Raw genomic sequence first — 21,816 nt, forward strand, 5'->3', positions numbered from 1 at the left:
GTTTCATAAATTCCATTACTTTAGTAATAACAGTTCGTTGTTCTTCATGACAGGTATGTTTTTGTTTCAATTGTATTTTAATTGGCATGAAATATATATTTCCACATTATTTAAAGTAAAAAATATTTATTTTTTTAGAAATGTAACTTGCAGACCAAATAAATGATTAGAATTAATTTTTTTCCTACTTTCCATTATAGGTTCAGGCACTCAGTGCTGGAAAATTTTTCTTCAAGTGCCCATTATGCAATAACAGTGATAAATTTCAGAGTGAAATGTTGAGAATGGGTATTCATATTCCTGAAAAGTGAGTTGCTTTTAGCTTCTTGGTGAATAAACAGCATTTTAAATGTGGGGCTTAATAACTAAGAAATTATATTTGAATCTCAAGGTTTTCCGACCCAGTCAATTATCAGATGGTAGCTAATACAGTTATTTGTATAATATGGGCTGATAGCTGTGGCAGCTTCTGGCCATGCTGTCTTTCATGTCATTTGTTCCCTCCCTAACAGAATATATCAGTCTGTACAACCTCATCATTGAAGAATTATTGGGGTTCCTAATTTATAGTATTTCAATGTTAGTTGCTAATGAAGATCTCAAAGACCATCTTAAACTAGTATTTTTAACGTTCTTACTAAATAATTTACCTTAGATTCATTCCTTATAAAATTATCAAATTTTCAAATAACTTTGACTCAGAATAATATACTAAACACATTGTAATCAGTGTATGTCTAGGAATATTAATACGGACAGGCGTCCATTAGATAACAAAATAAAAAGGGACTGATCTCAGTGAAATAGAATTTAAAATTTTATCTTACTGTGAGAAAAATAAAAGCTTTGAGAAACACAGGTTTGACCTGCACATTAGAATTATTATAGAGCACTTTCTATAGGTGGTATAATGGATATATACATTGGGACTGTGTTTTCTTAGACTTTTGCTGTAAGTGTTTTTGGTATTTCTAGTAATAAAAACTCTTTGAATTTATTTCAAGATATAATTGTTCAAAGTTTACATTTCTACTATAGCAAGTTTTCTTTTGTTAAAATAATCAAGTTCATATTCTTTTCATAATACCACTTATACATGCAACAGAATTTCTATTCTTTTCCATAATTATCCATTTTAATGAATTTTTCTTTGAAGCCAAAGCTTATCACTTATTTCTTATGCAAAATAATCACCAAGTGTTTGATCATGAAAAGTAGTTCTTTAACTACTTCATTTTACAGTTGGATAAATGCAAGTAACTAATATATTATGACACCTAAACTAATGGCATAAGCTAAAATGGATAAATCTCATCCTATTATTATTCCATATAGTCATACATCCCATATATAATATACTTAGTATATGTAGTATGCTTAGTATAATATCCAACCTCTATTTACAGTCAAGGGAAATGACACGCAGGTTATGATTTCCCCAAGGCCACATAGCAAGTAAGTTAAAAAAAAAAGCCAGGACTAAAATCAAGTATCATAGTTCTATATTCTTTCTACTAAACCATACTATATTTCCTGTGTTTTGTTGAGTTTTTGAGTGCTATGCATTTTTAGAATTTTACCTATTATTTAATCTTCAGTATTTAATCTATTTAATCTTCAGTATTTTCTGAGTCAATACAAAATGATTTTAGCTGCATAACCATTTGAATTGGTTCATGTATGCCAAAAGTCTAATATACTTCAAAATGAAATTTTAGAAATTAAGGCATAACTCTGGCATCCTGGGTTAGACAAGAATGTGTAAGAAAGTTCAAGAAAGTTGAACCAAGCTGGTAAGGAAAGGTTAGGACAACATAACCAGAAGGGTTTTTCGTCTTGCTTCTTTTGTAGCTATATTGAGGGGAAAGGGTAAGATGATGATATTGGATGGTGGAAAGAAAATTGAAGTGTTCAACTTTTATTTTGCTATTGTTTCTTTTCCAAGGAGCATTATCTTTAGGTTGAAGGAGACAGAATAATATTGCCTAAAGGGGAGTAGATACCCAAGATAAATAAAATAATAATATGAGAATATTAGCTGTCTTTGAAGTATTCAAGGCATGAGGCCCAGATGAACTACAGTCCAAGGGTACTGAAAGAGCTGGCAGATGTGATCACTTGGGGATCTTTGAAAGTATGTCTTCCCAAAAGAGGAATAAACTTTTGTGGAAGGTAGTGTACCTTCCTTAGTGGGAGTCTCTAAACAAAAATTGGGTGGTTCTTTGTCTTAAATGTCATAGAGGGCATTTTGTTTTAGGGTTAGTGTTGGACTAACTAGCCTCTGAAGTCCTTCCCAACTCTGACAATTTCAGTGTTTCTGTGAGTTGAGATATGTGGGAAAAATAATAGATGACATTAAAAAATGGTAAATTCTGTAATTATCTGTTTAACATTTGAAACCTCATTGTTAAAGGAGTAACAAATTGTAGAATAAAAATTGCACTACTGAATTTAAATCTTGAAAGGATGGATAATCCGTACATAAGTGAATACATGTCTATTCTTATTCTTTATTTTTATTTTTAGAATCATGAGATTCTAAATGTCATTATGATATCAGAGGTTTTTCATATCTATACTTTGCAGAGATGCATCTTGGGAACTGGAAGAAAATGCATATCAAGAACTTTTGCAGCACTACCAACGTTGTGATGTAAGAAGATGTCGTTGTAAAGAAGGAAGAGAATATAATGAACCTGATAGGTATTTGTGAATATATAATCCAATTTGTTGTTATAGAAATATGTACTGTATGTAATAATAAGCATTCTTTTACTTGGAGATGGGAATAGGTAGGTCATAAGATCATAGTTTAAAGCTGAAAGACTTAAGGTCATCTAGTCAACCTCCTCCCACCTCTCTCCCAACCAGTTTTTCAGATATGAGACAGTGAGACCCAGAGGAATTAAGTAACTTGCCCAAGGTTGCACAGGTAGGTAAGTCACAGTCTGACCCAAGAACCAGTGTACTTTCCTCTATAGCATGAGGAAATGGAAACATTTGTGGAATGTGTGTGTGTGTGTGTGTGTGTGTGTGTGTGCGTGTGCGCGTAATTTTTTTCTACCAGTTGCCATTCATCCCAAATCTCTGAAGGTTAGCATATTTTAGGTTGTATTGAGGATACTTAGGGTGTCTGTGAATGTTTTCTGGTTAACAGAAAGATCATGTCTTCTCTTCTACCATCTCCCCTGTCCTCTCTCACTCTATCAAGGCTCATGTATGAGAGATCTTAGTCCCCAAAAGGTGCAGAGGTCATGGAACATAAGGTAGCAAGAGATTTTTATTTTTTGCACAGTTATCTTTGTCCTACACCCACTGTATTGCAACCTGTATTTTTCCTATCCTTTTCTATTTGTGCAGGTCCTAGGGCAACTGCTGCCTAGTTAGCTGGGATCTGAATTAAAAGGACAATCATTGAATATAATTGAATGGGTCACTTTGAATTGTACCACTCATACACAAAGAACAATTAAATTGAATTTGCTTGAATCTCCCTGTGCAATTCTGTTAATGCAATTATCTCAGTTTCTAATATGCTTCCAAAGCTATAAGTATTCATTTCCTCTAAATGTATTAATAAGTACACACATACAGGAGTAATGTTAGAACCCTATTTAATCTTTATAGTTAATTCCCACTTCTGCTGACATTTTCCCCTAAACAACATTAATGAAGAAGCTATGATAGCATAATCTAACTGTGAATATTCAAAATATAAATGCTATTTAACTCTATATTGTTTACAGTTTTTCTTGTTGTAATTACCTTGTTATTTTTTGCTTGAAGTCTTTTGCCCTCTTCATCTTATTTTCTTTTTTTGTTTCTTCTTCCATTATGTTTCCACTCTAGTTTTTCTTTCTTGGAATATAAAACTATGAGACAGCAGGTTTCTTCCTCCTTGTCCTGTATCTTCTACTCAATTTATCCTCAATTATGGCCACAATTGGTGAAAATGACTTAAGAATTGGATTTGGTCTCCCACAAAAGGTTGCAGTAAAAATTGTTGTCTATATTAATTCTTTCAACAAACCTGCTGACAAAAACCTAGTGAGTAACTTGTATGATAGGCATAAATGCTCAGCAATTATATATATGTTTATATATGTTTATATACATATATATAAAGTAGTATGGAAGTCACAGGCCAGGGGCTGGTGGTACACAGAGAAACTTTAACTCATCATTCTACTCCATCCATCCATCTTACAATGTTTACAGAGGGAGACTGGATTAGATAAAACAATATAATTGGGACCTAAGGTTAAATAGATTGTGCCAGAGTTCCCCCTTATCTTTCTATTTCTCAATCTGATACAGTTCTGGTACATAAAAGGAAAAGTAGTGGGTTTTATTTTTTTTCTAGGTCATGGGACCTGAGTTCAAATCCAAGTCCACCCTCTTATACTAATTACCTGTGTGATCTTGGGCAAGTGACCACACCTCCCTCCCTCAGCTATAAAATAAAGGGGTTGGACCAGGTAACCCCTGGGCTTCCTTCAAGTTTAAATCTAGGATTCTATAACGATCCTGAATGTTTGTTAAACAAATTAGCAAAATACAACTTACAGTGTGGGAAAACAATTCTCACATATTATTTGATAGTTGGATCTTATTAATACAGGTGTCATGTATCATTTTCAAATGTTTTATTACTAAAACTTAAAATTTTGATGGACTCCTATTGTGTGTCTTTCATTCTGTAATCTTCTAATTTTATTTTCTATAAATCTAAAACTGTTCCTTTATCATGGCAAGCCTGTTAGAGAAGGGAGATTTTGGTTGCCTCAGTGATGCACCAGCATTGTCACTTGTGTGTCTGAGTGTCCTTTTTCAGGAACACATTCACCACCAATGAGAAAGGTCTTAGAAGTAAGATTTATAGTTGAAAGGGTCTTTAGGCTATTTAACCTAACAGCTTTATTTTGCAGATGAAGAAACTGAGACTTTGAGAAATTAAGTTACTTACATACTGATACACAGGAAAAATGGTAGTTAGAATTTGAACTCGTGTCCTTTGACTTTAAATCCAGCATAACTTGCACTGTACCATGTAATAAATATTACCCTGTAATAAAAAAGATAGCATAAACATGTGCCTCACTTAAATCAGAGCCAAATCACCTCATCTGGGGGTTTTATCTAGCTATTCAGCTTCACTATTTTTTTTCAGCTTCTATAAAAATGTCAGTCTTTATCAGTCCGCATCTTCAAATACAAAGGAATGCTTGCTCTTCTATTCTTTTTAGTATTGTGTATGTGTGTGTATGTGTGTGTGTGTATGTATTAAAATTTGTACACATTTCCTTTAAAGGCATTAGTTAGCAGAGGAGGAGGTTTGCAAATTTACAGAATAGCAAAGACAAGAAAATGAAGGATTAAAATAATCCCAAAGCAGATGATCTATCTATATGTGAACAATTGCAAAGGAAGTGGAGGGTGGTTAAGAATAGCAGTGCTGTAAAATTGTGTCTTATTCATGTGTTAATAACTAAACATAATTACCTCTTTTCCCTTATTTCCTTAGTAAATGGGAAATAAAACGCTGCCAGTATTGTGGATCTAGAGGAACACATCTAGCCTGTTCCTCAATAAGAACATGGAGACAAAACTGGGAATGCTTTGAGTGCAGAAGCATTATCTACAATTCAGGTAATGTTTTCTAGTTCTGAATCAATATGCTTTTATTCAGCCACTTACTACTTTTCAAAATATTCTTACCTAACACTAGAATTTAATTTTGTAGGGGATTTCAAAAGACCAAAAAAACGCTCTCTACCTAACACAGAAAATATTGGAATTACTAATTGTTTGTTGGAGCAGCCCTCTCCCAAATTCTCCAGACAGTCCCCTAGAACTCAGAACAAAGATTTGCTCAGGTACGTAATTTATATGGGAAGAAAAATTGATTGGAGCAGGTTATAATATGAAATGATAGAACATTCCTCTTAGAATGTTAAATGCTAAATAGATAGATAAAACAGTTGTTAAGTGATTACTGTGAGCCAGGCACTGTGCTAAATTCTAGGGATATAAATGCCCTGTCCTCAAGGAACTTAACTTTATGATGAGGGAAGAAAAAACAGCTGGAAAGCAGGGGAGAGAAAGGTACAAGTTGAGGAATGAAATCTAGAGAATAGTGGTGCTGAGGTAAGTTAATGTGGCCTGGATCACACATAAAATGGTGGTCCAGGGTAGGGACTTTAAAAGAGTGGGCCTTATAGAAGACACATCTCCAGGGTGAAAATGTTGATGTTAAGAGAAGTTTGGAGACATGGATATTAAATAACTGATAATATAGAAAGTAGAAAACTTTACTAATATGTATTGTAATGAACTAAGACTAGGAGGACCTAGGGAAGGCAAAGGACTGACTGGAGAAACTGCTGTTTTTTATCTTCCAATAATCAGTAAATGTTGATATGTGCCATGTCATTTTTAAACATAATGAATACTTTAGATTTGCAGATCACATGACAGTAGGTACATTTTCTATACATACAAACACAATAATATCAAAATTATTTTGAACATTAAATATAATAAACACAATGTATTATTTAATTCATAATAGTAAAATGCTAATTAGTTTTTATCCATTTAGTGAATGACTATTGAATAATTGTGCTTGAGAAAAATTTGCTCTCTACATGGTCATTCACAGTTGGTGACTTAAATGAGAATAGAATTTGATCTTTAGATGATAATGAAATTTTAATCACCTAAAATAGTGATGCTCAGATTGCAGTGGCAATAACACCCAAACAACTCTTCATTTCATCTGATACATGGCTCTTTTTACTGGCAATTCCTCATGCCTAGAATATGCTTCTTCTTTACCTCCACCTCTTGAAATACTTTTGTTTCTTTCAAGGCTTAATTAAAGCACCACCTTAACATAAAGGCTTTACAGATCCTACCCCTTCCCTCCTCCCAGCTGCTAGTGCCTTCCTCTGTTGTTTATTCTACATACACGTGCTCATGCGAGCACGAGACACACGTGTTGTCCACCTCTCCCTCCCCCCAACCTCCATTTCGGCTGTAAGAGCCTTAAAAGTACAGACTGTTTCACTTTTTCTGTTCCAAGTGTCTGGAACATAGTAGGCACTGAATAAATGCTTGTTGAGTAGATTTCAAAACATCTCGGCCTCTGCCCACATTGAACAATTCCTAGTTCACCACCCTAGATCTCTGCCGCAGCTGACTTTTTGGGTGGTCAGAACTGGCCCCATCTGGGTACTCTTTCCCTCAGGCTTGATAGAGTACTACACAACCTCCACATGCCTGGGGTCCTCTCCTAGTGACTTGTCCTATTCGTCTATTCCTCAGTTCTCTGGTCTGGCACTGGCAGTTGAGCGCTTTGCTTCTAGGCTGCAACCTCCAGCAGGCTTTTGCTTCTAAAGAGCTATGACCAAGCTGGCTGCCAAGCAAATGTTGTACATTCTCTAGTTTCCTAAAGCCAGGATCTCCATGACATTGGAAAGAAGAGGGTTACAGGGACAAGTTGTAGGAAAGTGTTTTGATATGTCTGTGTCATGTCCTTGGATCCTCTAGTACAGTCTTGCTGTTAGGAGCATGGGAAGTAGGGGAGGGGTGCTAAGTGAGCTCAGGGTCAGTGAGCATCAGTTCCTGGTTGTTGTTGTTGTTATTTTTAACCTTCTTTTGGATTTTTGGTGTCCCAGACCATAGAAGCAGCTGAAATTATTTTGACTCTGGTGCATAATTTCTGTTTTGGGGAGGTTTAAAAAGTCATGGAGATTGGAAAAATAAATGCCCACATGACCCAGAAATCCTATGCTTATTTCTCCGTTGTATATGAATTCATTATTCTTTCTAGAAAAACAGAGGACAACAATACATAATGAAAAAGTGATTTTTTTGGGGAGAGGTTTTTTTTTGTAGAGAGCTCCTGGAAACTTCCTCTACCAGTGCAGACTGATCTATCTTTGTAATTTACAATATTAGAGTTGCCTGGAACACTGAAAGGAGGTGAGGTGACTTGCCAGTGGTCATACAGCCGGAGTAAGAGTTCAAAGTAGAACTCAAGTCTCCTTGACTCCAAAACCAGCTCTCTATCCACTATGCCATGTTGCGTGAGTAGGTAAAGAGATTCAGAAGAGAAAGGAAAAGCTGTGAAGATGTAATCATTAGACTTGAGGAATATGAAGCATTTTAAACATTGTTCTGAAGGTTTGCCTATTGGCATGTTGCTGTGGATGCATTGAGATAAAACAAATTTAGAATAATTCTAAACAATTTCTAGAACATGCTGTATACTATAAGTAAAAACTTAAGGACCTATTATTATTAAGTGAATGTTTCTTGTTTGAAAGTACAGAAATGTTTTCATTTTTGAAATAATTCTTCTTTCTAGGTCACCAAAGATATTACGTCAAGGAAGCTTGACTCCTAATTCCTGTTTAGATAGACCACCATGTTCTAGAAGACTCAGGTTAATTCCACCACTTATTAATGTTGCTGCAAAGAATCCTTCTACTACTAAAAGGTATATTGCAGAAATACTACTTTTTTTTATTTGCTAGCATATATTATGGTTAAAAATGGTAGGGGATTATAAAAAACTATCTATAATCTTAAATGATCTCCCATTAGGTTTAGGATCTAAATCAAGATCTTTAAGCTAAGTTCTGTAAACATGTTTTAAAGTGTACTTTTATCATTGTATTTCAATATAATTGATTTCCTTTGTAATCTTATATATTTTATTTTATGCATTTTAAAGCAGCATTTTGAGAAGAGGTCCATAGGCATCACTAGTCCAGCAAAGGGGTCCATGATACAAAAAAGGTCAAGAACACCTGATCTAGATGTTATCTTTTTTTTTCTGTTGTCGGGGTGGGACAAAGAGGAGGTGATTACTGAAGTAGAATTGGAGATGAGCAAAGATGGGAACTTTTTCATGAAGAGTAGAATTAGAATGTTTAGTTAATAAATGAGTAAAATAGACCATGAATATGAAAGATAAAACTGAGGGTCCAATAATTATTGGGTATATGTAAAAAATGAGTATAGAGCACTAGAAATATGAGGGACAAAAGGTAATTGAGTGTATGCCTTCATAGTGATAGGAAGGGAATTGGGTCTGTGACAGCACCGTAATGGGAATCAGGTCTTCCCAGTGATTTTGGAAGGTTTAATATTGGGGTGGTAGAAAGAACAAGGGAACAACTATGGCTACTTCTTTTGAAGTTTACTAAGTAGGAGATGCCCTCAGGCAAAGTGTGGAATGTTCTATTGTCAGTATCAGAAGTGGGAACTGGTGATTGGGTACATGAACTCACAATTTAAACTCAGACCTCATGACAGGTAGATATTTAACTCTATGACCACATACTTTCACCAGTTATCTATTAGAGGGACTGCCTACTTTTCTCCATAAAGAATTATTGAAGAATCTAGGTTATAATAAATCTGTTTCAAGGCCAATGTTCTCTCTATCTTGTAATAGAGACTGCCATTCTTTCATTAATTTAAAAAATTGAGATTTGTTGATACCTTTGTTTTCACAACAGTCATTTTTTTGTATCTCCCCACTCTCATGTACCTACCTCATTGAGCCTTCCTTTTGTAAGATACAAACAAGCTAAATGAATGGACAATAACCATATCTGACATTTTGAACCTATTGCCTTCCAGCTCTCTACTAGAAAGGGGGAGGGTATGTTTTGTCATCTCTTTTTTAGAAATAAGATTAGTCACTGTAGTTACTCAGAGTTTGAATTCCTTTTGGTTAGTCATCATTCACATTATTATAGATATTATGTATATATTATTCTCCAGGTTCTGTTTATTTTACTAAGCTTTTTAGTTCATTCAAGTACTCTCACCTTTCTCTGACTTCCTTACATCCATAGTGTCTTATGGTGCAATAATATTCCATTATAGTCATTCTACTACTCACTTTGTTTTCAGTTTTTTGGGGTTGTTTTTGGTTTTTGGTTTTTTGGTTTTTTTGCTATCATATTACATTATTGTGAATATTTTTGTATCCTTATCTTTTGGAATCCATCTGAGGTGGTGCCATGTCTAGGACAAGCCTCTCATTACAACCAGGGGAAGGAGACGATATTATTAGGGCTAATAACCCTGGGGGAAGGTGGGAAGTTTATTATTCTACCTCTTACTACCCTCCCTTACATACAAAAATACATACCCATAAGAGAATAATAGCTTTAGCAATGGAGAAGGATCTTCCAGGTAATTTAATCTAATTCTTTCATTCTAGAAATGACAAACTGAGGTTCCAGAGAGAGAAGTTAAATGACTTGCCAAGATCACACAGCAAGTAGCTGATTTGGAATTAGAATCTAGATATTTTGATTCCAAACTCTTCCCTCTTACTACTCCCTCAGAATGTCTCCCATTGGGTCTGATGATGATTTGTAATGGATATACAAGAATAAGTTGCTGTGGATATTTATGATGTATAAAGAGTGAAAATGGAGTTGGCATATTAGAACAGTATGCAAGAGAGAGAGAGAGATAAAGGAGCATCTGGCAGTGAACCATGGTTATTGAGAGAGTGAAAGTAGAATGAAAGAGTGAGAGAGTCACTGAGTAAACATAGAGGCAGATTGCAAATGCTAGGGAAGGATGATATTTTAACACTTTCGCACAAACAATTTAACCTGCTGAGATAGGAAGGGGAGCTATTGATTGCGGGGAATACTTCTGCTAAAAAAGGTTTGATATCTAAGATACGTAGAGAATTAACACAAAATCACTTCAGAGCCATTTCCCAGTGGTTAAGTGATTAAAAGATATGAACAAATAGTTCTCAAGAGAACAATTGCAAACTATTAGGAACCATATGAAAGGTACCTTCAAATTACTAATAATAGAAATGAAAATCAAAACAACTCTGAGGTATTACCTCATACCCAGTAAATGGGCAAAGATGGCAAAGGATGAAAATGGTCAATTTTCAGGGTTTGCAGAAAGACAGGCACACATACACTTTTTTAGAATTGTGAAGCTCAACCATTCTGAAAAAGCAGTTTGGAATTATGCTTTTAAAAACAAATGATTAAAATGTCCATATCCTTGACTCAGAGATTCCACTACAAGACGTATGTCCCAAGGATATATAATACAGAAGGTTTATATTTACATCAAAATTTGCACAGTATTGGTAGTGCTTTTTGTGGTAGGAAAAGACTAGAAACAAAGTAGATGCCTATTAATTGGGAAATGACCAAATTTTAGTAAGCGAATGTAATGGAAAATTACTGTACGATAAGAAATCATGAAAACTAATAATTCAAAAAAGGATGGAAAGATTTCTATTTACTTGAACTGATGCAGAGTGGAGAGAGCAGAACCAAAAAAACTAAGCTGTGATTATAACAATGTGTAAATAGAAAAAAAAACCTGTGTAATTATGATGACTAAACTCAGTTCTAAGAAGAAATTAGAAAATATATCTCCTTTTATTGGAAAGGTAGAGGGCTATTGGTATGGAATATTGCATATACTGTGAGATTTGGTTGATGTGCTGGTTGGTTTTGTTGAATTTTTTTTTCTCTTTTTATGGCTCTCTGAGTAGAGAAAGAAGAAGGAGATATTTGGAAATGAAGGTGATATAAAAGCAAAAGACATGGGGCAGCTAGGTGGCACAGTAGATAGAGCTCTGGCCTTGGAGTCAGGAGGACCTGAATTCAAATAGGCCTCAGACACTGGACACTTAACTAGCTGTGTGACCCTGGGCAAGTCACTTAACCCTGATTGCCTCACCAAAAAAAAAAAAATGCAAAAGACATTACTGTTAAATATTCTTTTGAAAATTAAAAGAAAACTAGAGAGGAATAGGAGAGACAGGGAAAGTGCATCTGAATGAATACCCTTGTATCAGATCTTGTTTTCAGAGATGGAGGATGGGAGCTGGGTCTGGGAAATCCAGTTGCTTATAAGTACCTTGCCATAGCTAATGTTGTATTAGAATACTGTTAAGAAAAAAATAATAAAAACTCTATCATAATGTCCTTAAAGACCAACCAGCTTAGCCTCTTTTCCAACCTTATAAGCAGTGGCTATCCTTGCTCCCTCTGCTCAGCTATTCCTGTTATTCTTCTAGAGTGCTTTAAATGTTATCCTTTTAAGCCAGTGCTTAAGGTTTCAAATAGCCAGGGGAAGGGCATACATTTTCTGGGTCCAGGAAATTTAAGGAGAGATGCATACTCTGTTTATATGATCATTGTTAAGAGCCCATGTTATAAGTTTGTACTGACCCCAGGAAAAATGTTTAGGTTATTGCTACTAGCCTTCATTGATAGGCAAATTAACTTTTTCAGAGGGAGCAATTATGGTAAATCAGGCAGTTCAGCAAAGTAGCCATATGACTGACCTTAAGTAAATAACATAATCTCTTAGTTACCACTTATATATTAAACATAGATAATAAAATCGGCCCTTTATTCCTTTCAGGGATTTTGTGAAGATGAGATGAGATAATTCATGTGAAAGCATTTTGAAAAATAAACTTTTGTATTGTGAAGAGTAGCCAACAAAAAGACCTTTTGAACCCTTATCTGGAAGACTGCATTCACTAGGAGTGGGGGCAAGTTTTCAATTTAAAGTTTGTTAGGACCCTCATAAACAAATATTCTTATATTTGACATAAGTACTTCTGATTAGGAAGGAGTATGTGTGGCAACTCAGGTTTTAAAATGGCAGTTAGTTGGGTGGGATGGCAGCTGTTACAGTTTGCAAATAAGGAATGCCTTCTTGTGATTCCCTATTCTCATGTTCTAGCTATAACTACTATATTGCATATGCAGAATATATGTATGTTTTAAATTCATATTTTTTAGGGAAGTCAGCATGTTGAAAAGAGACATTTCCAACATATTGAGAGAATTAGGATACCAAATTAAACAAAAAACTCGAAAACTCTATATCAACAAAGAAAATATCTGGAATAGTGCCATAAAAGGATTCAGAAGGCGAAACTTTAATCCATCAGATGCAATTGAGGTACAGTTCTGTAATGGAAATGGAGATACTGATGGATCAAAGCATGAATTCTTAAGCCTTTTAATGGGACAGCTTGAGAGCTCATCACTATTTGAAGGGTCCATGTCAAAGAACTTGTCCCTTAATTCTGAAGGTAAACCTTTTATTTATAATTAAGCATGCTTAGTATATTAACTAGTATAAAGAAATAAACGAACAAGAAGTTAAAAACAGAAATTAGCAACTGTGATTTAAAATATTAAAATGGAATTTACATCTGGGCATTGCCATCCTCACCTCCATTGCAGCCTTAGAACTTTGAGGCCTTTCCATCCATCCTGCAGCTGAATATACTTTTTATGTGCTGTTTCTATCAATTAGAGTATGAATTTTTTAGAGGAGGGACTAACTTGCTTTTTTCGTTTGTATCCCCAGAGCTTAGCATAGTGCTTGGAATATAAGAAGCATTTTTTCATTCATTCATTACTAAGAAAGAGTATAATAGAAAAATAGGTTTAGTACAGTAAATTTTGGGAAAGAATTATTTTCTTTTGTTGAGGATGTCTGTAGTGATTCTCTTTCAGTCATGAGATTCTCTGGTTCTATGACAAAATGCAATTTACCATTTGAAATTGAGGGGTTTTCTTTACACTGCTTTATTTAACTTTTGTTATTTTGTTCAGTAGTGTCCAACTCTTCATGACCCAGTGGACCATACTTACTGTCCATGGAGTTTTATTGGCAAAGATACTGGTTTGCCATTTCCTTCTCTAGTGGATTAAGGCAAACAGATTAAATAACTTGCCCAGAATAACACAGATTAAGTGTCTAAGGTCGGATTTGAACTTAGGTCTTCCTGATACCAGGCCCAATGCTATATCCACAGAGCCACTTAGCTGCCTCCTATGCAGAGGTTGAATGACTTGCCCCAGGTCATATAGTTAGAAAATGTCTGAGGCTGAATTTGAACTCAGGTCTTCCTGATTCCACATCCAGGACCCTATTAACTGAGCCATCTATCTGCCCCTTATTTAACTTAGAGTAGGCAATTTGAATGGCTGCTTATTTGATAGGATTTGGTTAAAGAACTTAATATTCATTACTTCACGTGACTAAAAATAAAACCTATGAATTAGTGGACATAGCTTCTAAATATGATTTGGGCAATATTGATTCTTAGACAAAATATCTAATTTGTAAGACCTTTCTATGCCACCATTGCTTATGTTAGGTCTTCATGATGAGAATAAATACCAGCAAACCCCTGCTGTAAGTGGAAGTTGGAGATGATATAAAAAAAATTTAATTATGCTTCAGAATTTTCTTCCTCTCATGTTTCCCTTAACTCACCATTTTGGGAATCCTAATTCAGCAAAAATTTATCAAGTTCCTGTTGCTCCGTATTGATAAATCACAAAGTTCCCCTTAGAAACATTCTAGAATCTGTATTAGCATGGTACAAATAAATCCATAGTGAAGAGGTTGTCCTGGTATTTTAAAACCCTTTCAACAAATTCAGTAGAGGTCTGTCTTATACAATTCTAAGCTTTGACAGTTCTGGCTAGCTAGTTGTTTATTCCTTTATATTTTGATGTTTTACTTTACCATATTTTGGATTATATTTTTCTTCATTTAAATGTATTTATTATTATTAAAATGATAGTTAAGTAAAAATTAAATAGATTAATATATTTATTTTATATAGATAAATAAAAAATAAATAAAAATTTAAAAATTAAAATTTAAGGAATCCTCAATTTTCATCTACACTTACAGCTCTTAAAGAGAATCTCTACTTTGAGGCTGGTAGAATGATTGCCATTTCTTTGGTGCATGGTGGGCCACCGCCATTTTTGTTTTCTAAAACATTATTTAACTGCCTTGTCTGTGGACCAGAGAATGTGGAGCCAACTCTAGAAGATGTTGAAGACAGTAATATGATGCAAATAATAACCAAGGTAAGAACTTTACCAATGTACATGAAAACATAATTAAGAGCATGCATTATTTGGTAAATTTAAACGCCATAGCTTAGGATTAAGACAAGGGATGGATTTGTATGCTTCCTGATTGTAGCTTATCGCATATTCAGGGAACTGTATTTTGCAACAGAAAATTACTATTATTAATCACTGAAGTATTTGTTAAACTTTTAGCTTGAAAAAAGTTTTAATTTCTCAAATGTAATCCAAAGTAGAGATAAAGCAGTAGATAAGATTTGTTTAAGGCATACACATCTCTAGTAAATATATATATATATATATATATGTTTATTTTCTCTTGGTGCAGATAAAAAGTTCAAAAACTTTGACTCACTTAAGGTCAGCAATACGTGATTGCTTTGAATACCTGTCTCACATTGGATGTCTAAGACTTGTAACAGTGCTAAGTGACAAGGATGTGTTAGTAAAAGACATACTCACCCATCATGTAATTAAAAGAGTGCAGGCACCCTTGGACAGGTAGGTTTGTTTGCATGTGGAATTCTAGAATTACATGTTTTAATTTACATGCCCCAGTTTCTCACTGGTAACTGAAGGTATATTTGGTCCCATACATGACATACCAAACATAGGAATCAGCTTCATTTAGTATGCTCTTTGTATGGATTTCAGCTCCTCCAATGGACAACAATTTTACCGGTCTTATCTTATGGAATTGGTTTTATTGTACAATAACAGCTTGCATGTTTTGTTCTTAAAGGTTTGCAAAGCATGTTACCTTCTTTGGTCATTATAATAGTCCTTTGAAGCAGGCATTATCATTATTATTATTATTATTGTCTCTTTTTTACAGGTGAGGAAACAGGCTCAGCAAGGTTAAGTGACTGAAAGTTTCTGAGGCTGCCATGATACTAGTATGTAATAGGAGAAAGTAGCAATCATTTCAGCATATAATGTCCTTTATAAGGCAGAAATATTAATTTAAAAATAATAAAAGTATATTATGGCACTAGCTATTCATTTCTTTTTGTCCGTAGTTGACTTTAATTGCAAATTTAACATTTTTGAAATCATGGCTTTCAAGGGCACATTTTTCATCTTTTAATAAATAGCAGAATGATTAACATTTGAAATGCCTTACTCATTCCTTATGTTAAGCTTCTCTATTTATATTACTATAATAACATTCAGGAATTTAATTCTCAAATAGTTCTTCAAAACCAGATAGTTTTCTAAGCTTTATGTTCTTTTGATGCATTTTACATACAAATGTATTAAAACATAGAACAATTGAACGTGTAAGAATATAATATACTACTTCTCCGTTACATATGAATGATACCTTTGGTTAAATGAGGTAACATATGTAAAGTGCTTTGCAAACCTTAAAGCAGTATATAAATTCTAGCTATTATTATTTTAAGGCCTATTCTGTATCACTTTTATTATAGTAAACAAAACAAATAAAATGGTTTAGTACAGTTTTACTAAAACTGATAATAGCACCCAGATGGCATGTCCAGGTAACTGGGATTTGATATGGAAAGGAAAAGGGATGCAGTCAGAGATAAACTTTTTAAAAATAAATTTTTATTGATGCCTTCTGTTTCTTAGATTGTCATAGTTATCCCAGTGTCTGTTCCCCCTCCAGAGAAACATGCTGTTTAACACATAGAATTTTTTTAAAGAGGAAAAAAATGAGCACAACTGTTTGATAAAAAAAAGTTAGAAAATATGTGCAGTGTGTAACATCTATGGATCTCTTAGCTCCATGAAAGGGGGTGGGTTGGAGATGTTCTTTCATGTCTCTTAATTCAAATCCTACTTGATCTTTATAATTTTGTTACATTCACTTTTGATTTTTTGGTAGGTGGTGATTCTTTTCCATTTATATTTTTGTAGTTTACTGTGTATCTTGATTTCTTGGACTTACTTACTTCAAAGTATATTAATTCATGTAGAGCTTTCCATGCTTCTTTCTATTCATCACATACAAAATTCCATTACATTTATCTACCACAATTTGCATTCCCAATTGATGGGTATCTGTTTTGTTTCCACTTTTTTTCTTTTTTTTTTCCTTTTGGTGAGGTGATCAGGGTTAAGTGATTTGGCCAGGGTCACACAGCTAGTAAGTGTTAATTTTCTGAGGCTGAATTTGAACTCAGGTCCTTCTGACTCCAAGGCCCCAACTCTATTCACTGCGCCACCTAGCTGCCCCTCCAATTTTTGTTATCACGAAAAGTGCTGCTATAAATGTTTATTGTATATGGAGGTTTTCTTTTTATCAGTGGATTCTTTGGGGTATAAACCTGGTAATAGAAGCTCTGGTTCAAAGGATGTAGACATTTTAGTCACATTATTTGCTCTTTATTTTTCAAATTGCTTTGTAAAATGGTTGTACCATTTTGCAGCTCCGCCAACAAGGTATCAATCAGTGTGCCTATCTTCCCACAACCCCTGCAGACATCGACTGTTACTTTTTTTGTCATCTTTGTCAATTTTCAGGGTGTGAGACAAAAACCCAAGGTTGTTTTGATTGGCATTACTGGAGCATTCTTTCATATGGTTGTGAATACTTTGTAATTTTTCTTTTAAGAACTTTTTGTTCATATCCTTTTACCACTATTAAGGAATGGCTATTAGTCTTATATACACTTATTAAATGTTTATATATCTTGGCTGTCAGACACAAATAGGGGCAGGTAGGTGTCACAGTGGATAGAGAGCCAGGTGTGGAATCAGGAAGACTTATCTTTGTGAGTTCAAATCTGGCCTCAGACATTTACTAGTTGTATGACCTTGGACAAGTTCCTTAACCCTTTTTGCCTCAGTTCTTCATCTGTAAAATGAGCTGGAGAAAGAAATGGCAAACCACTTTAGTATCTTTGCCAAGAAAACTCCAAATGAGGTCAGGAAGAGTTTGAATATAACTGAAATGACAACAACAAAAAGACATTAATCCCAGAAATTTGATTGAAAAAATTTTTTTTCCTATTTGACCATTTCCTTTTTTATCCTAGATCGATTAATTTTGTCTGTGCAGAAGCTTTTTCAGTTTCAAATAATCAAAGCTATCAGTTTTATCTTTTGTAATTGCCACTATCACTTGTTTGGTTAAGAATATCTCTCTTACCCATCATACCCATGAGAGGTATATGATCTATTCTCTTTCAATTTTTAAGTAATATGATCTTTAATATTAAGGCCATCCATTTAAAATGTATTCTGGAATATGATATAAGGTGCTGGTCTCAATCTAAAAAAAATTATTTTGGGCTGCTTTCTAGTTTTCCCAGCAATTTTTATTAAATGAGGAGGTTTTTCCAAGGTAACTTATGTTTTCCATTTTATCAAATACTGGCTTATTGAGTTCTATTATTTCTGATTCTCCTTTATCTAGTCTGTTCCATTCTCTCTCTCTCTCTCTCTCTCTCTGTCTCTCTCTCTCGCTCGCTCTCTCTCGCTCTCTCTCTCTCTCCCCCAATACCAGATATTGTCCTTTTTATTATATTGGCATAGCCTAACCATGAGCAGTGAATATTCCTCTAGCTATTTAAACTTCCTTTCTTTAAGGAGAACTTTATAATTGAATCTTTATAAATCTTTTGTGTTTTTTGGTAGGTCCCTCTCCACATATATTTTGCATTTTGTAATTATTTGGAATGGGATTTCTCTATTTTTGCTTCTTGGATTTTGTTGAAATGCTGTTGCCTTTTGAAGGTTTACTTTGTAGCCTGCAACTTTGCTGAAGCTTTAATTGTCTCAATTAGTACCTTTGTTGATTTCCTAGGATTTTCCAAATTTACCATCATATCAACAAATAAGGACAGTTTTGTTTCCTCTTTACTTTTTACCTTTAATTTCTTTCTCTTGTCTTATAACTGTTGCTAGCATTTCCAGAACTATCTCAACTAATAGTACACAGAATGGGCATCATTGTTTCTGTCCACAATGCCCCCGGCCTGTGTCTTTAACTCCACATGACTTATGTCTTTTCCTACATCTCTTTATGTATATTTAGAAGGAAGTCTCTTACTAGTTTCTCTGATGTGACTCCATTGCTGTTGTTGTCCTTGGCTGCTGCATGTGTTCACACCTCTTGCATTTCTGTTTTCCGGGGTGTTTGAGAAGCAAATCTCTTGAGTTCTGGCTTTCTTTCTTAAATTGTTTCAAATGTCTCTTTATTCCATTTTATTTTTCCGTTTATTGTTAAACTCAAATTTGCAGGATAGGTCACCCTGGGCTGCTTCCTGAGCCCCATTCTTCTTTGGAACATATTAATCTATCTACTCCAGTGTTTTCTACCTGGTGCAGAATAGTCTGATGTTATTCCTTTCCTTTGTACATAAAGGTTTTTCTCCTTGCAGAACTTGTTGTTTCTGAATTGAATGGTTATATTTAATCACTATTTGTCATGGAGTCTACAGCCTTGATTTTTTTGTTTTGGTTTGGTTTGAGACCCAATCTATCAGTTCTTTCAATTGGTATTTCATTTCCTATGTTCAGAAGTTCTAGGCAGTTTTTTGTATTACTTAATGCATTATGGTGTTAAGGTTTTTGTCCTTTCATGTTCTTCTGGGAGACCTATGATCCTTAGTTTGTCTCTTTGCATCCTTTTTTTCAAGATCAATATATTTTGGTTGGATAGTAAGCATATTTTCTTTTAATATTACTGTTTTTTGTTGCTTTTCTTCCAGGTTTTCTTGTACTTTTGTTTATTTACATTCTCAATTTGTAGGGTTGAGTTTTATTACAAGCTTATGTACTAGGTCATTGGGTTTTATTTCAAGCCCATGGTTTAGTTCCTTGGTGTGCTACAGTAGCCTCACTGCTGCTCATTTGAGTAATGGGGAAGGGGTCTGAAGTAAATTCAAGGTAGGGATTAGTTCTTGGGCTTCTTGTTTGTTTTGTTTTGTTTACCTTCTTTTGGATTCTGAATTGTCCTAAATCATGGAGATGGCAAAAGTGGCATTCTCTTTGGTATATTATTTCTGTTTTAGAGAGATTTGAGAGGTCATGGAGATGAAAGAAAATATCTAGACTTTCATCTTGGTGGTCTCATAATCAGGAAGTCCAGTGAGAGAAACATTTTGACATTAAGTAGATCAGGGATTTTTAAACTTTTTTTGTGTCATAGACCCCATAAGCTGTCTAATAAAGCCTGAATGTTCTTAAATGCATAAAATAAATTGAGGGAATGGCTAAATTCCAGGTAGAGGTGAGTTAAAGTAAAGGTGTAATTTATTTTCCATCCAAGTTCCTAGGGCCCCTGAAATCTATCTGCAGATTCACCAGTTTAAGATCCCTGATCTAGAAATATTTTACTGCCACAGACAAAATAGGGGTTCTGAAATACACAGCAGGTTGTTATGTATTCTTCCATTCTTTAGAATCAAGGAATTCTCCTCTCTCTGGCTTGTCTTGAAACTGTGAAGACTACTATATATAATAGTTTGATTTCAACAACCATTTGCAACAATCTTTCCGGGAGATTTTGGTTTTCGGTCTTTTGTTTTTTGTTTTTTTGTGAAAGCAAATGTAAGGAGGAAAAATTAGGGCATCTTCTTGAGTACAAATCCAGACTCAGACATTTACCACTGGTGTGACCCTGGGCAAGTCACTTAATCCTGTTTGCTTCAGTTTCCTTATCTGTAAAATTAGCTGGAGAAAGAAATGGCAAACCACTCCAGTATCTTTGCCAAGAAAACCCCCAAAAGGGGTCAAGAAAAGTCAGAAACAATTGAAATATGACTAGAACACAACAAAAACAACCACCTCTTTATTAAGACATTCTACAATTCTACCAAGAAGTCAAGCTTACTGTCTGTAGTTTACATATTCTCTTTTCTTTCTTTGAAATGAAAATTTGGACAGCACTTGGTCTGTAAGCCCATGTTGCCTTTGTATTCTGTCCAACTTTTTATATTTCTCCTACAGTGAATCAACTATTAAATGTCAGCTATTTCCATACCTGAGAATTTATTTAGTTTATCAGAAATAGATAATTTAAATTCACCAAAGGGTAACTAAGTTGCTTGGCTTGTTGCTCATTGCTTAGCTTGAGTATCAACTCTCTGAGCCATTTTTTGTTCCATTCCTTGTAAACTGAAGTTCATTTTTGTCAGAGAAATAGCAGCAAGTTGTTATTCAATTGTTTTTTGGTCACGTCTGACTCTCCATGATCCAATTTAGGGTTTTCTTGGCAAGGATACTGGAGTTGTTTACCATTTCCTTCTCCAGCTTATTTTACAAATGAGGAGATTGAGGCGAGTGACTGAGGTTAAGTGATTTGTCCAGGGTCACATGGCTAATAAGTGTATAAGGACTGATTTGAACTCATGAAGATGAGTATTCCTGACTCTAGGTCCTGCACTCTATTCACTGTGCCATCTAGCTGCCCCAAAATAGCAGCAAAGTAAGAATTCAGTAGCTGTGCCTCCTCTGTTATTGTCATCATTTTTCCCACCCAAAGTAGGAGGTCTTTTCCTTCTTTGATTCCCTCTTTCCCCATAGTTATGGTTTGTTTGTTTTTTTAATCTCTTTGCTTATCCTTATTAGCTTTTCAAGACAGCCTTGGCTTTTTCTAAGCCTTAGTCCTCCTATCACTATTCTCTCAATGTCTTAGCACAATCTCATATTCATCTTGTTACTTGCTCTTGCTTTTGTGTCTAGCACCCTACATTTTTTTTAGCACTTGACATAGATGTTGCCTTTTTTTATGTCATAATTATCTGACTACTTATTTTATCTATTCTCCCCCACCTCCAAGTTAGATTTATTACTCTTATATCCTTAGCACCTAATATGGTACATTGAATATGGGTATTCAATTCAGGTATTGACTCGAATGTACATAAATATACATCTAGTGTGGTTAGCTTATAAAGGTAGGCTTTTAGTC

General features: G+C 34.5%; 1 protein-coding gene across 5 annotated transcripts in view; it reads left to right on the plus strand.

Annotated features, from left to right (window-relative positions):
* Window positions 1-21,816, plus strand: part of G2E3 (G2/M-phase specific E3 ubiquitin protein ligase) — a 65,898-nt gene that overhangs the window by 36,510 nt on the left and 7,572 nt on the right. For 4 of the 5 annotated variants that reach the window (XM_027870125.1, XM_027870127.1, XM_027870126.1 and 1 more), the window contains 9 exons: window positions 201-307; window positions 2,587-2,703; window positions 5,525-5,649; window positions 5,744-5,876; window positions 8,372-8,503; window positions 10,244-10,303; window positions 12,828-13,123; window positions 14,746-14,927; window positions 15,259-15,431. In XM_027870125.1, the coding sequence (XP_027725926.1) occupies window positions 201-307; window positions 2,587-2,703; window positions 5,525-5,649; window positions 5,744-5,876; window positions 8,372-8,503; window positions 10,244-10,303; window positions 12,828-13,123; window positions 14,746-14,927; window positions 15,259-15,431 (1,325 nt within the window). The remainder of the gene's footprint in view (window positions 1-200; window positions 308-2,586; window positions 2,704-5,524; window positions 5,650-5,743; window positions 5,877-8,371; window positions 8,504-10,243; window positions 10,304-12,827; window positions 13,124-14,745; window positions 14,928-15,258; window positions 15,432-21,816) is intronic. The other variant, XM_027870128.1, reaches the window with a different exon arrangement.

Source organism: Vombatus ursinus, unplaced genomic scaffold (assembly GCF_900497805.2).
Source record: "Vombatus ursinus unplaced genomic scaffold, bare-nosed wombat genome assembly UNPS02014794.1, whole genome shotgun sequence".
In the NCBI taxonomy this organism is placed as follows: domain Eukaryota; kingdom Metazoa; phylum Chordata; class Mammalia; order Diprotodontia; family Vombatidae; genus Vombatus; species Vombatus ursinus.